We start from the raw sequence: 21305 nt of genomic DNA, 5'->3' as shown, positions 1-21305 counted from the left end.
TTATTTAAATTAATCAATCGATCACCAACAACATGAATATCAAAATAAAACTCTGTTTCAATAACAATAAATATTTTTTCTTGGTTGTTATATCTCTAAAATAAGTAGCTAATTATTCTTGCTTTACAATAGTAACAATATAGTGTTTTATTAAAGAGTATTTTTATCAAAATATCTTTGATAACGCTGCAAATACAAATATTTCGAAAGGTTTGCCTAGTAGTTTTGTAATCTACAAGATTGCATACATTGACACTACCCGCGTGAACTCACAGACGTGTCCTGCTGTAGTACAATTTGCTGTGCCACACATGTGAGTGACTAGCAAGTCTTTCCTTAATTGCCCACTATTTTTTTTCTTCGGTAAAATAAATTTATTAGGTGATGTAAAGTTTTTCCTCATCAAAGATTAAAACAAAAATTTCCTCCTCAGCATCATCCGATTCTGATTTAGAACTTAAGTTCAATAACAACAATTGTTTTATTCGATTGTCAAAAATGACATTTTCTGATGCCGACTAGTCGCGAACTGCGTGTATCAAATTCAAACCCCACCATTTTTTATTTGAAAACGCAAATCACCCCACGCAGCACGTGTCCCAATTTACGCCTTGCCTTAGAGTTTAAAATATTTGTAATTTTAACCCTATTGTATATTTTAATCTGTATAGTGAAATGACAAAACTCAATTAAAATAGGAAGCAACCCCATATCATCACATGTTTTTATAACCATGTAACCAAATGTTCAAATAAAATACCATCTGTGAATGAAATTTAGAACCATTTTCAATACAGTAATATCTTGTTGTCAATAATCGAGGGTTATTCAGATAAAAATTTTATTGCTAATTATAGAAAAAAACAGAACAAAAATAATTTATTTTAAGGTGCAAATAACATAAGACAATTAAAAAAGTTAAATGAAGATCCAGACGTGTTAGTTTCTATAACAATATGGTTTTAGACAGGGAATATCCACTACTGATGTTGTAGGTTGTTTCACTATCGAAATTTATACTTTTATACTCACTGTCTTGGTGGATATAAGAATACGAGGAGTGCCGCCGGATTTAATACGAAGTTATTTATTAAAAATAGATTAAATGGTCTGAATAAATAACCGAATAAATGAAAAAGTGTAAATTGAAACAGGAGCTCCACAAGGAACTATTTTAGGACCTTTGTTTTTCATAATCTATATAAATAACTTATTCACTACAGAAACATCTGGCCAAATCTTTAGTTTTGCTGACGATACCGTCATCTTGTATCATGATAAAACATGGGCATATCTAAAGTCAAAAGCTGAAAAAGATATGGATAATTTTTTTAACCATATGGCATTAACAATTAATGTCGATAAAACGTATTTTATTCCCTTTCTAATACATCAACAAAACATTCCAAATATGTTATAAAAATAAAAACAAACGAGATGAAACCGAAATGAAAGCGACGAGTTTAAAGTACCTGGATGTAATTATAGATGAAAACTTTTAATGGGACAAACATATTGATAACGTCTCGAAAACTTTAAGGAAGATACTTTTCAAATTTATATATTTCTCCAATGTCTTGATCAAAAGTTACCTCAAAACCATTTACTACTCTCTTGTAGAATCTAGAATCCAATATGGTATTTTGGGATGGGGTGAAACATACTATACACATATAAGACAACTTGATGTATTACAAAAAAAATCTTTAAAATTATGTACAATAAACCCAAGAAACAAACCTGCTAGATATAATTATAATACGAAGACAAAAAGTAGTTCTAATGTACAAACTATCAGTTCAAATAAGTCTTTAAGTCAAAAATGTCATTATTATTTCGCCGCAAAACTATATAATTATTTTCCAGAAATGTATAAAACATATTTGAAATTATTAAAAACTTCTCGTAAATACGGATCAAAGTGAATTTCAAGAACTTATTGATTAAGATAAAGAAAGTTAAGAAAAGGGCAAAATAATTCGCAGTATTAATGCTGATTAGGTTTTTATTTACTTACCTAATACATTTTAGATAGATACTTAAATGAACAGAAGATAATCCCATTCGAAACATTTATTTTTATGAAAGTAGATTTTATATTATTGAGTATTGAAAAGTTATGTCAAAGTTGAAATATTCTCAAATGTAAATGGACCAACAACTTTTTCTTTCCTTTTCATTGTTCTCATTATACTTCAAATGATTGTGAAATAAAAATTATTGAATATTGATTATTGCATATTGTACATTCAAATAATTTTTAATTTTTCTTGCAAATAAACATTATTATTACAACTGATGAAGATGTATTTTCAATACGCACGCTGTTAATAATTTAATTATGATCATCGTCAAAATTCAAGTAAGGTTTATTGCGTTGGCATTGTTGTGATCCGTAATTTTTTTGAGCTCTTATCTTTGTACACCACTTTTGGCCAATTGACTAACCGCGGTCAATATATTTGGGTGATTAGTATTTTTTTTCATTGGTATTAAAGCCAATCGCTTCGACAGACAATTTTCTACAATTTTGAAACGTATTTCTTTCAATAGGAATATTATACCAGTGATCACTTCCGATTTATTCTTAGGAATAATCTGTTGATTTTTATATTAGGGCCCTTTTTGACATCAATTTTTTAAATAATCTGACAGGACAAATGTGACATTGTTTTCTATCAAAAATTTGTTTCCAGTACACATTCTTGAACCACCTCGCAAGTCTTGTTGAATACAGGGTTATAACTCGATTTTTTACAGAACCACTGTTGTGTGATTTGATACAAAAAAAGTTAGTCAAGCAAGTATCAGCTTCCCCACCTCGCCAAGCTAATTGTAACGCGGTTATATGATAGAATTTTTGTTGCACTGATTGGTTGTCCTCAATCAGACGACTTTAGATTAATTGTTTTCATTGTTTTTTTACTGGAGCAAAAAAATTTCCTGTTAATTGTTCCCACATAGTCAATTTCATGTTATCTTTGTTGCTTCAGCTTTTTTATTGGTAGTATATTACAATTTAAACGTTTCTGTCTGCGACTTTCTCGTTTTACCCTCTCTCTCTCTTTTCTGTATTGATTATTTCATAATTTTCACGCTTTCCTGAGGTTGATATATTTGTTTTTTTTTACAGTTTTTTTATGATGTAAATAAAAATGTTTCCTTTCATTTTCAGATGACTGAACTGAAAAAGACTCTAGATTCGGTTACAATGGAACACATGGATCTTTCGAAACAAATAGGATCAGAGGAATCGGAGGTCGAAAAAGCGAAATTAGCTTTTTTAATGGGGAAAGCAGACGCAAAAGTTCACGGACTATCAGTGTTGATGTTGCATTACTGTTCCAGTCTGCAACATACCCAAGAGAAAATTATTTAAATATATCAAGATTTTCTGTTATAATGAAAAAACATAGTCAATATTTCTTACTAAAAAGAGTGTTGGTATGGTTGATCCGACATTTTCAACTTTTAACACCAAATTTTCATATGTGATATTTTGAAAAATGATCCAAATCGTAAAACTGCAATAACAATGAGTTAGAGCTTTGCGTCCTAGAAAAGAGTAGCTAGATTGTTTTTTACAGCCATTTACTTCTGGAACTATCATTTTAGGTCTAGGAGTTAATAATAAAATAAGTGAACTGTTCATTTTCTGCATTCTAAATTCCGTATTCATTATTTCAGTTTTTGAATTTGTATAAGTATTTTTACATTATTGCGCTATTAAAACATAATTATTTCTATTCAAAATTCCATATTATCTTGCTCTTATATATTATCAAAAAGTTTTGGTGATTAAAAGTTTAAGAAGTCAAAGATTTGGTAAAGTGAATTTCACTAATATATAACCTATTCTCTTAAATATATAGTGTAAATAGTAATAGTAAATCATCCCTATACTATATATTTCTAGTTATTGATTAATGAGAAAAGGTACAAATTTGTCACATGTTACCATTTTGTTTTATTGATTCAGTCTGGTAATGTAATGTACTTCTTCAACCATACTAGTTGATTTTATTTATTCAATTAGTTTTGTCTAATAGCCCTGGCTTTTATTTGTTTATTGGATGTAGATGTTCCAGGACAATTGTAATTTGATAAAAATGATGTGTGGCTTATAGTAAGGGCGACCAAAACTCACTTTTATTACAATCTTACAATAATCTTCATATATTTGACTTTTCATTACTAAATATCTGCATAACTAAAATGTTTTAATCAATTTTCTCAAAAGTAACTGTGGATATCCACTTATCTGAACGTTGAAACCATAATTGGGAGCAGGTCTCCTTCTTTGCACATTATTTCACAAATGTTCTAATCTCCTAATTGGATTTAAAATTTGAAGTTGTTTCCTTTGAAACAGATTGATTGCACTATAGCATTATAATCGGAAAATAATGATCATGACCTTAATGTTCTATTTTGATTAATGGGCCCTTTTAGGGTTGAATATGTCACTGTTTTTCCATTCAAAACTCTAAATTTTTGTCTTGGACCCAAAACAATCCCTATTCCCAATTTTAATTTCCAGTGCCAATTATGGGAATGAATTTCGGATCCTCATTAAACAATCATTAAATTAAGTACAAATTAATTTTGTTTCATTTCTGTTCATTAAATGAAAAGTCTTGGAACAAATTGGATTCTGACCACTACCAGATTTTAAGCTCTACTTCATTGTCGTATAGTTAATCACCTTTTTGGAATTTTCACCCATGCATTTCATTGCCTTATGTAATGTACTGGTAACTTTCGTACAGACACAAAAACTTTTTTGATTTGCCTCCTTCCTTGAGTTGATCCAAAATCTCACATTTCTCAGAAATGGTCAGGGAAATGCGGTTCTTTTTCTTTGACGTCGAAGCCATGATGTAAAAACACAAAGAATAGATTCATATATTACCCACTCAAAATAAGTAACTGGCGTGACAAGTGAAAAAGCGAGCAGTGGGATATTCGGATTAGAAGGAGTTCGGAGTAAAGATGTCCAACTGTATTACTGTTATAGACCGTTGAAGAGGCTCCTGCTTTTTTCTGACCCATTACTTTAAACGATATTCAAGTAAATTAATTGGGTAACAAATGAGGCGTAAACTCCTTATCCATATAACTATCAATATGTGTATGTATGTATTGGTGAAATACACTGTAAATATTAAATCTCGTAGATGATCTGCACTTACAGCAAAAGACGATGAGCACATTCTTGTATTATAGTTTAAAAACGTATAATTATAGGATACAGTACTTATTTAGAACAAAAATACAAAGAGTTTTTATTTCTTTTTATATTATTGATAAGATTTTTAGAAAGCTAATTTTTACTTTATTATTTAATTCGCACATAATATAAAGAGTATACATGCATTACAATTTTCATATATTCGCTTTCGACAATTAAATAGTTGGCAACAATACCAACAATATTGGTCACTTCGTTTTTTTATTATCACATTTGGATTAAGTATTAAGTAAATTAGTTGTCTGTATTTGACTTAAAGGGAACCATTCATTGATGCTACTCCTTATATTCTATTTTTCAAAGTTGTGGTAGGTCCTGGAACCCAAGTTCTACGTAGTCTTCTCGTTCGTGGACCGTTAGTGGATAGTTCTTCTATTAGCTCGTTGTCATGGTTTGCCATGTTGATGTATGCTATGGCCATACGCTTTATCTCATTTTTAACGTAGGGAATGTTGAAATCAATCTGGAGGGTATGATTACTAACATACCACGGAGCATCTGTCTGGTTTCTTAGTGTTTTAAATTGAAACCTTTGTATTATGTTGATCGCAGTAGGTTTATTGATATCTAGTTGTCTTCTTTTAGCCTCAATGTGTTTTTACCAGGTAAGTCGCTGATCTAGATGAAGGCTGAGGTATTTGGTTTCAGTTGCTATGGGTGTTCGTATGGTGTGCATAGTTACTGGAGGGGCATATATTATGACGCATGGTGAAGGTGACTTGTACTGATTTAAATCTTAGTCCGCCATTTGATGTACCACTCATTAAGCAGGTCGCTATGGTTTGGTAAATCTTCAGTAGCTGTTAGTAGGTCGTCGTTTGTAGCTAAATCGGTTACATCATCAGCGAATGAAGCCATTTTAGTGTTGTTGGTTACTGGTATATCTGATGTATATATAAGGAAAAGCAGTGGCCCTAAGACACTACCTTGGGGGACTCAAGATTTAATAGGAAAGAAATTAGATTTCTGGTCTGAAAATCTTACAGAAAAGGTCCTAATCGATAAATATGATTTGAAGAGAAGGTAGTAATGACTTGAAAGACAGTTTTTTAATTTAAGACCCCTGTGCTACTCCTTTTCGAAGGCCTGAGAGATGTCTAGGAATACCGCATTACAATACTTTTTGTCTTCAAGACCCTTGGAGATTTCACTTATTAACCTGTGAACTTGTGGGGTTATAGAATGATGTTCCCGAAATCGAAATTGATGAATAGTAGTAACTCCATGAGACCATCACCCTTGTTTATTCATTTTAGTAGGAGCCGTTCGAGGACTTTGCTTACTGTAGTACATTTTAGTCGGAGTTGGAGGTTGAGGTTGTCTTCTAAGTAGTAGCGAAATTGATTCAATTCTGTATTTTTGAGGTTAGCTAAGAAGGATGTGCCCTTTTGATAATTGTTGTCCTTATACTAGTTATAACAGGAGTGTGATCAGAACTAAGGTCAAAGTTAGATTCTACAATGCAGTCGTTTCTTGACACTCCTTTTGTTATAAAGAAGTCCAGGAGGTCAGGCAGTTTCCTGGGGTCGCTTGGCCAGTAAGTAGGACTCCGTTGGATAGGTAATCGTAGTTATTATCTGTCATTGCTCGCAGTACATTTCGTCCATTTGTAGTAATGCGTCTGGAACTTCAGTGCGTATGTTTGGCGTTCTAGTCAACACCTGCAATAAATTTATATTTTGTTTGTTTGAAATTTTTGTAATTCACGGTGGGGGATATTCCTGCGAATTATTACTGCTGAACCTTCATGAGCAGTACCATCTGGTTGAGAAGTGTAAAAATGGAGTATTGTGGGATTTTGAATACTGTTAGGGTAGTGAAGTGCATTTCTGATACAAGTAATATGTCCATTTTTTTCAGATCTAGACCTGCCTTTTACAATTCAGCTTTGATATCTTCGGGTGGTATAGAGTAGTGAAAATGTCTTATGTCTTTAAAATATCTTATCAACTTTCTGTAGGTTTCTTCTGTGTGAGCTGAGATCTTAACAATTTCATTAGGTAGGGATTTGCTGTAATACGTTTTGGTTTTGCAGTTGGTTGGTGGTGTGTTGGGGGTCCCGGGATCTCTTTTTGGTTTATCTCGTTTCCGTTTTTTGACTTGTTGCTGACTTTTGATTAGATTCTTCGTTGGTAAGGATGCCTTCTTGATCACTGAGGTCTACATCTGTTACAATATTTTACGAATGGGGATAAATTTTAAGTATGGGTGGTTTAAGGACATAATTTTCAGAGTTTCGACTACTGGAATTTTGACTTTGATTATATTTTAAAAGTCTCTAAAATGAACTATGGCTTAACTAAGAAAGGCGTTAGGGAATTAGCATGGTAAAGGTAACCACAAAAAAAATCACAGACACTTTGGTCTTTTTTTGAAAAGGCATAGTCAAGGTGAAAACTCCTTGTCGTCAATTAGAAAGCCCGAAGTCTTTCCCGATCAACCAGTTTCAACAAAGTAAATGTAAAAGCTTTTTTTGACAACGTGGAAGATGTTCATAACAGGCCTATTTCTTCCCCTAGAATATGGAATATAGAAGAAAAAGGACTGTCTATTATACAAATATCATCTTATATTGTAACCAAAAAAAGGGTAAAACAAGTGGGTGGTTGTATCTCAGCTGAAAGAGGCAACTTGATAACCTTTATTGGGGCTGCAAATGCTATCGGAAATCACATTCCACCTATGTTAATATTCCTGGGAGTATTTTTCAAAGAAAGAATGATGGCTAGAGTTCCTCCAGCTTCTATAGGTGGTCGAACGAGCAGCTATTCTCAAATTTCATTATATAGCTCACGCCAAACCGAACGGGAAGAACGCATACTTTTGCTTCTAAATAAACATGAGTCATACTTCTCTGTTGATGTTATTACAAAAGCATCAAAGGGAATAGTTATGATTACTTTATCTCCGCATAAATCGAACAAGCTGCAGCCTTTGGATGTATCAGTTTTTAGTCCTTCACAGATCTTTTACAACCAAATAATTTTTTTTTTTGCCTGGTTCAACACTCTTCCCTACAATCTGTAATGATGCCGTTGGCCGTTAAACTCTTATTATTTAGTAGAGTGCTAGAGCATTTGGGATGAATCTGAACGAATTTTATAAATTAAGTGAAGGTAGTATGTTTGAAAATAAAATTATTTTATTTTTATTCATTTTGGTATATTAAATATGAGTATCCAAATTAGAAAATAATAAAGTGGGTAAATCAATTTTTATAATCAGTATTTTGTGGATTCGATTTTACAACAATTTATGTCTATACATTGAAAGAAATAAAAAAATATGGGGTATATCAAAATTTAATGCATGTTCGTTATATTGCAAGTTGTTTGTTGTTAGTTTAGTTTAAGTTTTCACTACACTGAATTTATGGTTAAGTCTAGAACTTTTTGTAAAATAGCTGAGAACAATTTTAAACTTCAATTTCTCCAATAAATTGATGAACGTTATTTAAATTTTTCAAGTTGGTAATTTTTATTTTGTCAGCCAAAATATGGAAACAGTTTTAATTAAAAAAATACACAATAAATATATAGTACGACAACCACCAGCACATGATTATTTTCATTTGATTTTGTGGAACTGTTATTATTTCACTGATTAAGTTTTTGTTAAGCCTTGAGAACATAGTAGAAAACAGTGCCAACTTGTTTACTGCAATGCAATTTTAGAAAGATCGTAAAATGTGCATTTTGTTAATCTAGTCAATTAAAATTTTGCGAAACTTTCATTTATTAAATGTAGTTTTACTGAAATAAATATTATTTTTATTCAAATACATGTCTGCTCGGTTTATATAATCTGTTTTCATGCCAAAAATTCGATAAAAATAAAATTTTCACACATATTGAATTTTTAAGACAATTATGTTGCTATCTGAAGATTAAAAATTTTCAAAATTATAGCCATAATTCGCACAAAATTATGATTTTTATAAAGTGACTAAAGTGACCCAGTACAACTTACATTAATTTGTGGACTTGATAGTACTTCCAAAAATAAGAGTACTCCTTTATGTGTACATCTTTTTCTAAAACTATATTAAAGACACTCAACCCTTTGAAAGGTACACTATCGTCGAATTAATCCGCAAACTCAAAAGCAGCAAATTTTACAATAGACACCAAAAACTTAATGATCAAAAAAGATGGAGATTCGAAGGGTATTTTTGGGTAGGATAAGGGGAATTTTTTTTTCTATAGGAAGGTTTGTTGGAGTTGGCCCTGACATAGGAGCTGCTTCTTTGCAGGGCTGGGGCTATGGTGATTGCATTGTGGTTGTGTTGTCTGGCTGAAAAGGAGGAAAAACGAAGACCAATGGCCAGAAGAAGACGAAAAGAGAGTTCTAGCTTTAGTTAAAACGGCTCTTCTCAGTTTGGGGATAATTTTTTTTTCTATATTTTTTTTGTTTGTTTTTAATTTAAATAGGGGGAGATCAGGTACAGCTACGGCTGCATTATTCCCTATCTTCGGCCATTTGGCTTTATATTGGCCAGATACCAAGTTTCGTGAACATAATTAATCAGAAACAGTACAAGAAAATTAACGATTGCGGTCTGGAGTTGCGAGATTTTCTTTTTAGACTTTCAAATTGTACCAGATTTTTTTGGGCCTTCATGAATTTTTCTGTTAGTTGCGTTCAGATATTATTGTAATATTTTTCTTATTTATTTATACTATTTCTATCGGTGGGGTAGATTTATATTCACTGTCTTTTACGTACTTAATTTATTTAAACATTTACACTAGACTTAACTAACTTAAGGCTTCCTAATCTATGTCGTTCCGTTCATTAGGACTTTCAATTATAAACTAACTAACTCCGCTATACAAACTTCTTTATATATTCAAAAAAGGTAGAAAATAAACAGACAAACAAATAAATAAAAAGTCCTTTCTAGAAATTAGTTCTAAAAAACCAAAGGCACCGCAAATTTGCCAAATTTTAGAATTCTATTATAACCGGACAGGACCGGCTTCAAGGCCTATGGAATGGACGAGTTCGTTACATACGTATATATCTAACTTTATAAAAATCTTGATACTAGAAAAAACAGAGTTACGTGGCTTGCGACTTGAGCCAAGACATATGTATAAATAAAATCATCTTACCACATGTCCCATTCTATATAAATAAAGGGTAGCTTTATAGACTGAGTGACTGTTTTTTCGATCACAGTTTTTAGTTTCTAAAGACGATAGTTTGATTATCAAAATGCGCGTCAGTGTAGTTGTGAGCGTTGATATATTGGTAATGTAAACAGTGTGTTCAGTATGAATATCATCAACTATAGCGTATTGCATGCAGTCTCAGAGAATTTGAACTCATTTAAGTGTAACCCTTTTAATTTTACGTCCCATTTGATTTCACCGAAATTAGATGAATTGAGATATTTACCTACCCCCTTACCGATTAATTTTTCTTTTACAGAAATAGGCGTATTATTTATTTTTATTTCACTATTGTATTGACGAGTCAATTTTAGGTTAGAATATGAATGAGTTGAATGAATGTCTCAGTTTGTTTTTCCATTGGATCCACCACATATCAGTGAGAAAAGGTGAATTGATGATATCAGCTCAATTTGAATTAAATCAGATCTTTTACAAAAGGAACGCTTGTAACGATTCCAGAAATTGTAACCTAAATATTTTAGAGTCTGACTAAAGTTTTATATCCACTGAATGAATAAAACAGGAAATTCTAAAAAAACAATTTTTAAAAAAACTTCTTTAAGTAGTTATAAATAACATTACAAATCAACCTTTATTCACCATCCAAAATTACCTTGTATTGATGTGGGACGTGGTATATAATAACAAATAAAATGAAATTCTGTAAAATGTTATATCTTATTAGTATTCAATTTTAGAAAATGAAAAAAGTACCTTTATTTTTCTATGTACTATCAACTCTAGAAATTAATTCTGAACCTCCTCTTATAGAGGGAGAGCCAGTGACCAATTTTAGGTGGTAATTTCAAAAGTCATGAAACTTTTCACAGTCAAACCTTAATACTTACACATGAGCTACTGAGCTGAAAGCTAATTTAGGAAATTAATTTCGACAGTATTGTTACTTCATAAAATTTTTGCCAGTACATTTACATCCTAATGGTTGACAGAACATTATAAATATTTATAAAAAAAATCCAATTTTGTCATTTAATCATTCTTGAAATTTTAACAGAATAAATAAAATAGATTAATAAGTCATAATATCTAATGCCAGAAAGAAATTACATCATCAAAAGTCTGCCAGAACGAAAAACGTGTCCGTGCGAGTGCGTGCAATGCAAATGGAAACCTGTAAGTTAGAGTGATAGCGCTTATTGAGCATATGTAAACTTTATTGGACGTACGTTTAGAATATTGTTTAGGTAAGCGAATACACATATTGTGGAGAGTAAAATATATTTAAGCTGGATATATACAATTGAAGAAAAAATTTATTATTCTAATTAAAAAATACAAAATTTATGTTTGTGGAATTATTCTGTTGTTTCATAGTCTTCATCCTCGTGTGCACTCATCATATTGGTCGTGATCCTCAATGAATTCAGTTTAACATTCTGCTACATTTATTCAATTTTTTTACTGTGTCAAACAGTAAAATTTTATCACCAGTTTTTATGCAAATTACACAAATCATTTTTTAGAAATGCAACTGTAAAACTGAGTTTAAAAAAAAGTCTGTAGCAAAGTATTTTATAATCGAGAATCTATACACGTACAAATATATCTCACAATACTTTAAAATTGTCTTTACACGAATATATTGTCAATCTTTAATAAAAAAAAATTATTTGCAAAACTTCAGTATAAAATATTTATTCTGATAGCCAAATCAACGCACGAGTAAAACTGAACTGCACTAGACCTTTTCGAATTGTAACTCCCAAAAGAGTACCTAAAATATTATCTGTTTTAATATTTTCTCACAGTCGCCTTGTAAATGACCTGAATAATATCTGCGTCAAAGGTACAGAAATATCTTTCAAAAGTGAAATCTCAACAAGATAAAGAAAAATCTATTTCATTATATATCATTTTAAATGTACGTCCAATAAAGTCTACAGATGCCCAATAAGCGCTCTCACTCTAACTTACAGGTTTCCATTTGCATTGCTCGCACTCACACGGACACGTTTTTCGTTCTGGCAGACTTTTGATGATGGAATTTCGTTCTGGCATTAGATATTATGACTTATTAATATATTTTATTTATTCTGTTAAAATTTCAAGAATGGTGAAATGACAAAATTGGATTTTTTTATAAATATTTATAATGTTCTGTCAACAATTAGGATGTAAATATTTTGGCAAAAATTTTATGAAGTAACAATACTGTCGAAAGTAATTTCCTAGAATTTTATGACTTATAGTTTAACAAAAATAAATCTTATTTCTGACCCTATTTAAAAATTTAGGATAGTTCACCCCGGCCACATAGGGCTGCGAGAAGTGGCTTTTCAGCATCTGTAGGTATTAAGGTTTGACTGTGAAAAGTTTCATGACTTTTGAAATGACCACCTAAAATTGTTCACTGGCTTTTGGTCTATATAATAGAACCCCGATTACAGTAAGATGAATACATTGACTGTTATCTAAATTTAATTTTCATATTCTCATGTGTGGTTGAATTACAAAAATTAGTGAATGTGAGAGAAACTATACATCTTATTTTAATTATGATTTGATTTATTTAAACTATTGAATCTTGAGCTGAAAATTAATCTAAATCACTAAATTAAAATTAGGCTTTATATTAAGTAATTTGTTCAAAAATTTAAAAACTATTTGTGTGCAATAACTTATAGTCCAGTCAAATTAGACTAAAAAATAAGAGTGGAGATACATAAAATGACAACAAGCTGACAATCAGTGAAATTGTTCAGAATATAATTATGGATAAAATTTTTAAATTCCCCATCATCTTAATGTATGGCAAAAAATTAGATTTTTAGCAAAACGGTAAGTTGTATCATATACTCACATACTTCAGACAAAAATTGTAGATCATAAAACTATGTATCTATAAAGAGTGTATCAATACTTTTTTCCTACAAGTCACAATATTACGATAGAAAAAGTTGTAAAAGTAATCGTCATAATATGCTTCGTTACCTGCTAGATCCTACAAAGTGGAGTTGGAAGTTGATCAACAATACATTAGAACCAGTTCAAACTTTACTCCTGCCGAAAAAACTGCTGAGCACAATTTTTGCAACTTCAGGGTTCCCAGCGACCTGGAAAGTCAGGGAAAGTCAGGGAATTGCAAAATGGTCAGGGAAAGTCAGGGAAATTTGGAAATATTCTCAAAAAGTCAGGGAAATTTACATAAAATTTCAAAAAGTCAGGGAAAATCCTAAAATAAAGTAAAATCTGGAGTAACTCCAGATTTTAGAAAATCCTTGCGCTACGTCTCACCAGATGGCGCTTCTGAAATATTTTGCTGTGTTTCTCACTAGATGCTTTTAAATTAATTTAATTAATACTAATAATAATGATTAATACTACTATTAACATTAAGTAATCCAAGCTGATTTTGCGCGTACCTTTTGGTCAAGGAATTTTTTGAGTTTTGGTCAGGGAAAGTCAGGGAATTTATCAGGCAAATTTTGCTGGGAACCCTGAACTTCAAAAAGGTATGCAGCGCTAAATGTGGTTGCAAAAAGTGGGACTGTTTTGTCCTCTGACATATACAAAACGTCAAGGCAAGTCGTGCTCTAATGTTGGATCACCAACAGTGAATGATTCGTTTGATACCAACGAGATGACATGCGATACATCGCAATTGATGCAGTTTACTTGAACTCAGAATGAATAAGAAGAAGAAAGGAAGAACAAGAAGAAGACGAACCAAAAGAATTTGAAAGTTATGAATCGGAGGAATAAACTTTACTATTTTTGTTTATTATTATTATTTATTTTTTCCAATTTTGCTAATTTCCGTTATTTGGAAATTGTTACAAATCAAACAAGATTACAATTAACTCATGGAATAGACCTACTGAGGAAGCTATGTTAAAAAACGCGCCACCTCATAGGTGTACATATTATTACGATTACAGCTTTTTGAATCGTAATATCTCAGAAACGGTGACTCGTAGGAAAAAAAGTATTTCTCCATTTTTTTTTAAATAATTTTATAATTTACAATTCTGTCACAGGTATTTTTATGATAAAACTCACCGTTTTGCTTCAAATCGGAAAAAAACTTATTTTTTTAACTCTAGTAAAATTTTTACCATGCATGGGAATGGTGGAAAATTTAATTAATAATTTTATTTTGAACAATTTTATGACTTTCGGCTGGTTGTGACTTTAAGCATAACCAAATGTCGAGATTATTATAATATTTTGACATATTTTTGTCATACTGTAAAATCTTATCAAATTATGTTGAATAAATTTTTATAATAGGTAAATTACTGGTTGAAGTATAATTTTTGTGACTTATGGTTCTTCTTCTTTGTGGTGATGGGATCAATCCTTAGACTATCCACCCAGGCTAAGTTAAAGTTTCTGCAATTTGTTTTAACTGTCTAGGGTTGCGAATATTATCGCGTCTGACTCATAGTCATCACTCCTTCCAGCCATCTGAAATTATCATATTTTCCAGTTTGTTTTCTTTAAAAAAGCAAATATTAGCGAAGCACTTTTAGCAGTTGGATTAATAAGCATGCATTCCAAGCTTGAAACAGAGCTGCTACCAAACAAGCAATTAAGCATACTAAAATAAAATCTATTTCTAATGTCACTTTTAATGCTGCTGCACTCTAATAGCTTGTGTTTCAAGCTCCCTACTTCCCCACACATGCACCGAGGCGAGTCGACCACTCCAATTCTATAAAGATGCTCTTGAGTGCCACAATGGCCCATTCTCATTCTACTCATCATAGTGATTCTGGCCCTATCCAAATTTACTTGAAAAAACCACGGTTTTTGATTTATTTTGCCCATCAGTTTATACAGATGTTTTCCTTTTCTTTTGCATATTTCTGTCAATTCCTCATTCCACAGGTCCCTTATTTCTTTTTTGATGAAAGGTAATAGATCTTTATAGTCAGCTTCTCTAAATTGATATTATCTTCATTGAGGCTCTGCTTCGCAATTTTATCTGTCTCCTTATGCCCGTGTATCCCTGTGTGGCTAGGTATCCAAGCCAATTCAATTTCTATTCCCATTTGTTTGGCTTCCCATAGATGTTGTCTTGTCATTAACTTCGAGAAGTCTGTATCGCTATCTAGTCCAAATCTTTTTATTTTTTGAATTGCGGTACTCGAATCCGTTGGAATTAAAACCTTGGGTATTTTCTGTTCAATACTTCTTTTGATCGCTACAGCAATTGCTAGGGTTTCAGCCGTGCATATACTGGCGTAGTTCGATACTCTAGCTGATGCTTTGAATGTAGTTTATTTGTCTTTGTTTTTCAAGTACAAACCAAGTACAGTTTGGTACAGACCAAACCCAATTGTGTTCTCTTCATTTTTAGAGCCATCTGTATATATTGTCTGGTAGTCAGGCCATTTTTCGTGTAGGAATTTCTGGCTAGGAATATTTGATTATTATGGGAAGATTTTGAGAGTTTAAGATTGTGTGTTTTGACATCCATTAATTGGGATTCATAGGACTGTGAAAAACATGGGATTAATTGGTTTTTTTTTAATATGAGAGTTTAATGATAATGCTCTATCAAGATCTTCCATTATTGGAAAATTGGTATAAGTAGATTTTGGTATAAGTTTATTAGTAAGGGAAGTTTTTTTAATGGATAGTTGTTTGATTATATATTTTTGTGCTAGCCACACCCGTCTTCAATTGAGAGGTAGTTCACTAGCCTCTGCTAGAAGTGAATTTGTTGGAGTTGAGGATATGGCACCCATCGCCACTCTTAAAGCTTTAAACCGAATTTTGTTAAGTTTGTTTGTTGTGAGACATTATTAAATATAATTGAACCGAAATCTAGGTGTCATCTTACTATAGCCTTGATTGATTAATCTCATGACATCTACCCCTTTTTGTGCTTTCGCTACAATATTGTCTATGTGTTTTGTGAATTCCATTTTTTCATCTAATATAACTCCTAAGTATTTGAATGATGTAACAAATTCGATAGCCTCTCCAATAATTTCTATCTCAGGTATTACTATCGGTGATTTCCTTTTTTGAAATAAGACAGCCTTTGATTTGTGAATCGAGAGCTGTAGAAATTGCTGTTCTAGCCATCTTCCTATATTATATAAAGATTCATTCATATTCCTGATTGTTTGATGAATGTTGGTGCAGCAAATGCCAATAATTATACTCCCTTTGTCTTCAGATCAAACATATCATTTGTGTAGATGTTGTATAGTAATAGACTTAAAGCCGAGCCCTGAGGTAATCCTTTACATACTTCCCCTGGTATTGATAGTCTTCCACTACAAGTATCTTTAATTTGGATAATTCTACTAGAATAGAGCTTGCTTATTATATCAATAGTTTTTTGTGGAATTTTCAGCTTTGCCAATTTATCTAATAAGATAAGTAATTTCACATTGTCATAGGCTGATTTAATATCAAGAAACACAGCTAGCAATTTTTTGTTTTTCTTAAAGGATAGAATTATTTTAGTTTCTAGCATAATCAAATTGCCGTAGATACTTCTCCCCTTCCTAAATCCACTTTGATTTTGATTAATTAGCGATTCATTTTCCAGTTTATATTCTAGCCTATTTTTAATTAGATTTTCAAATATCTTCATTACACAGGATTGTAATGCAATATACCTATAATTTTCCATTTGATCTGGGTTTCTTCCTGGTTTTACTATAGGAGAAATTATTTGCGTTTTCCAATCATCCGGGATTTTCATATATGTGATTGAGTATTTTATAAAAAGACTGATTTTACATGAAATTGCTAAATTCTTTATTTAAGAATAAATAGTGCCATCCACACCTGGAGCAGTATCCTTAATTTTTCTATTGATTACCGCATTTAGTTCTTCTAAAGTTAACTTTTTATCGTCGTTATCAATACGATAATATTGATGTTCATTAGGTATGTCAGGGGTTGTTATGTCGTTGACAAAGTTGTCGAGGTTGTCCTTAACAAAATTATTTGATGTGATTGATTGTTTTTTATTGTTAAATTTCCTAACAGTGTTCCAAATATATTTTATGTCATTTTTCTCTGTTGATAGTGTTACAAAATTGAATAAAGCTGTTCTTTTTTTTGGATTTAAGGACTTTTCTTTTACTCCGTTCACCTGTAAATTCATGTTTATATAATTTTCTTTTGTACTATTATCTAAATATTTTTGTATAGCTGTTTTTCTTTCTTTAATCAGCTTGGTGCATTCATCATCCCACCATGTGATAGGCTGCATATTTTTGTAGTTCCTTCCCTCATTCTTTGGTACACAAACTGACGTGGCTTCTTTGATGATTTTAATTATATTTCCATAGTTTTCATCAGTTGTCTGGTTTATCATATTTCCTGTTAATGAGTTATATTTGCTCCAGTCCGCTAATTTGAAGTTAAATGATTGCTTTATAGGTGTAAACCTCAGGTAAATAATTATTGTTTGTAAATTCTATTATTTTCGGAAAATATCACTATTTCCCCTGTCTGTGGGTAATGTTGTCCAAGAACATCTAAGTCCCAGCTCTTCTGAGCAGAATGTCCTGGAAGACTAACCCTTGTGCCTGAGCCATCATTAAGACAAATAAATTTGCTGTCCAGTACATTGTCCACAATGACATTGTCATGATCATTAGTATTATTTTCCCCACCAAATATAATATGCTCAAAATTATTACTTTCATTACAAATATCTTTTAGAAACATTTTGTTTAGTCTCACCTTATTAGGGTTATAGATATTAATTACTAGAATTTCCTTTATTGATATAGCCCGAATGATTGTACCATAAGGTTCATTTGAAGCGTTTAAATTGTAAGGTTTAGGAGAGATACTCCTTTTTGCTATAATAGCCATTGTGGCCCTCTGAAGAATCTATTCTAAAAGTAATGTATGGATAAACTTTCCAATTGATTCTATTTTTTAAAAAGGTCTTTTGTAGGATAACTACCTCAGGGTTTATATGATGCAGTAGATATTCTAGGTTGTAATTGTTCGAGTTTATGCTACTCACATTCCATTGTAATACTTTGAATTTTGAAAAAAGAAAACTTAATATTTAGCTATGATCCACAGGGATGTTGATATCCGGTAGATCATTTAAAACATCTTCTCATCATATTTACCCATTCCAGGGAGTTCCCCCCCTGCTTCTGTGGAGGTACTTCCTCCTCTGTTTTTGATATTTTCTTGAATAATATTTGAGTACCTAATTAACTCTTATACGGGAATATTGATGTCTTTAAAGTAGTCTGCTATGTTTGTGGTGATTTCTAGTTTTTGGGAATTGGTGGATATTCTTGTAGGGGAGTGGTTGTCGGATTGGTTTTGAGGATTATTTTGATTACTTCTAGAACTGGAGCTTCTGTGTTGAGATTGGGTATAATTTTGCCTGTTAATTATTGGGGAGGAAGGGAAAAGTTGGTGTTTCGCCAAACAACTACTGTGAGCTACTTTATTATAATTGAGTGTATCGTTGTGTCTTGGCCTTTTAGGGCTTTTAGTGACTGTATTGTAATTGTTTGGCTGATTAGGTGTAGGAGAAAATAGGTGTCTTCGAGGGATGCTAACTGTTTCATTAGGTTTTTGTTTGGATTTTAAGGGAGGGAAATTAATATAATTTGGCTCTACATGTCTAATTAGCTCCTCACATTCTTCCACATTTTTAATAACATCCTGTATATTGTATTCTTTCCTACAATACAAACAAGATTTATTTTTTAATTTCACACCTTTCTGCTCCATGGATCTCATTTCCACATTTGTGGCATCTAGCTTTTCCTTTGCATTGTTTTGTCGTGTGATTGAACCTGTAGCATTTTAAACATAGTACAACTGGTCTTATGTATGTTCTTACTTGTAACTTGTTTGAATATAAATTAACATATCTAGGGAAATTTTTTCCATGGAATGTAAAAATATAGGAACCTGTTGGTACATACGTTATTGACTGGGATACCTTGTCCACTACTCTACTATTTATTCTTCGAGCTTCTACATCTTTATATATATTATCTGATTCTTCATTTCCTCTTCTTACAATTTCTTCTTCAGATAGATTAGCACCGATTCCTTTCATTACTCCTTTACATGTCAATAAAGAGGCTGGTATGAACATTTCATATCCTTGCTTTTTGATTTCTTCATTGTTATGGAAGTCATTTGCATAAATTATAGTTCTGAAAGTTATTGCAACCCTGTTTCTACCTTTTTTTTCAAACTGTTGAATTCCTTTAATTTCTTGTTTGTGCAGGAGTTTGCCCAATTCTACTGGGTGAAGATTGCCTATGTTTTTGTCTTTGTGTTCAATCAGTACCTTAAACGGGCCAGAATCACTGATATTATATTAATAATATTATAAATTTAATGTTTTTTTTTCTACTTTGATTGTTTGTAGTCATTGGTTCATTTTCTATAATGGGCGAGCCTTCCGGCTCTTTCTTCCATGTGGGATTACTACTCCTAATTTGTCTTCGATTAAAGACACTTACACAAAAACTACCTTTGGCTTGCTCTAATTTGATTTGTTTCAATTTTCTGTTCAAATTTGCACGTTATTTATAAGGATGATTTAGATTTAGACCGATATGACCGTACACCTCAACCTTATTTTCGCGAAAGTGTGACTTATGGTTGTATATTAAAATGTTTTTTTAACACAATTACAGCTCTGTATACAAAGTGTGAAAAAGATACTTCTAATAGTTTTAAAGTGAATAATTTCCAAATTTTTAGATAAAACTTGTTTAAAAGTCATTTTTTATGTAAGCAATTTAAGCCGATTCTTAATATTATTAGCCAAGTTTTCAACTTATATTTCCATTTACGAAGATAGTCCCAAAAATACCTGGCCCAACAAAGAAAACACAAAAATTTTGGAAAAAAATATTTTTAATGTTCAACGTAATCTTCTTTTAGCTCTGTACATTTTTCCCAGCGATGTTCAATAAGTCCGATACCCGTGATAAGAATCACAAACTCCTCAAAATAGCCATTAATTGTCGATATCACCTCTTCATTGTTGGAAAATCTTTGACCATCGCGACATTTTTTCAATTCTGGAAATAGAAAAGAATCCGAGAGGGCTAAATATGGCGAATACGGTGCATGAGGTAGCAATTCAGACTTTAATTTTTAATGAAACATTTTCTTCTTTTGCTTGATTTGTTCGCTCAAACGTTACAATGAATTCGTATAATACTCACCGTTGATGGTTTTACGTTTTTCAAGTCAATGAAAATTATCCCACACGCTTCCCAACAAACGACGCCATGGTCTTGATGGAATAGTCTTTGCCTTCTTTCGAGCCGGTTCTCTTTTTTCAGTCCATTGTTTTTATTGCTCTTTTGTCTCGTGGGTGAAAGGATGGACCCTAGTTCCATCCATTGTTATGGAACGACGCAAAAATTCGGCTTCATTTCTGTAAAACATTGCCATTTACTTAATGGAAGCATCTTCACGACGCTGCTTTTATTCTATTGTGAGCAGACGCGGCACACATCGTGTGCACAGCTTTCTCATGCCCAAATTTTCATTTAATATGCAATGTACCGCTACATAATATTTCACTGTTGAAAACCAAGGAGCAGTTTCGCCTAGAGAATCTAGGTAAGATTTTATATTGGTTGGGCTTATGACTTAACTTATGACTCAAATAAAAGTATTGTATCATAAAACGAAGACCAATTTTTTCCATGTTTACAAATTCACTAAAAACGTTCAGTATTGATGGCTACCAAACAAATACTGAACAACGTGGCGTCTTCAAACTTAAACCATATGCTGTATGGATTGTATATGTTGTACGGAGTCGGAGCATCGATACTCACTCGGTAATGAGCGCGCTATTAAGATGTTAGTAAACACAAACGTAGTTATTGTGATTGAAAGTATGTTCTCCGGCTAGTTGGCTACCATCTATT

General features: G+C 31.9%; 1 protein-coding gene across 3 annotated transcripts in view; it reads left to right on the top strand.

Moving 5' to 3' along the window:
* The window catches only part of LOC130901115 (PDZ domain-containing protein 8), a 40529-nt gene extending 22095 nt beyond the window's left edge, over positions 1 to 18434 (top strand). For all 3 annotated transcript variants that reach the window (XM_057812216.1, XM_057812217.1, XM_057812218.1), the window contains exon 13: positions 3176 to 18434. In XM_057812216.1, coding sequence (XP_057668199.1) covers positions 3176 to 3379 — 204 coding nt within the window. In that variant the 3' untranslated portion in view covers positions 3380 to 18434. The remainder of the gene's footprint in view (positions 1 to 3175) is intronic.
* Positions 18435 to 21305: the final 2871 nt, after the last annotated feature.

This window comes from Diorhabda carinulata, chromosome X (genome assembly GCF_026250575.1).
Source record: "Diorhabda carinulata isolate Delta chromosome X, icDioCari1.1, whole genome shotgun sequence".
Lineage (NCBI taxonomy): Eukaryota > Metazoa > Arthropoda > Insecta > Coleoptera > Chrysomelidae > Diorhabda > Diorhabda carinulata.
Note: the sequence above shows the minus strand (reverse complement) of the source record. Positions and strands in the feature narration are given on the sequence as shown.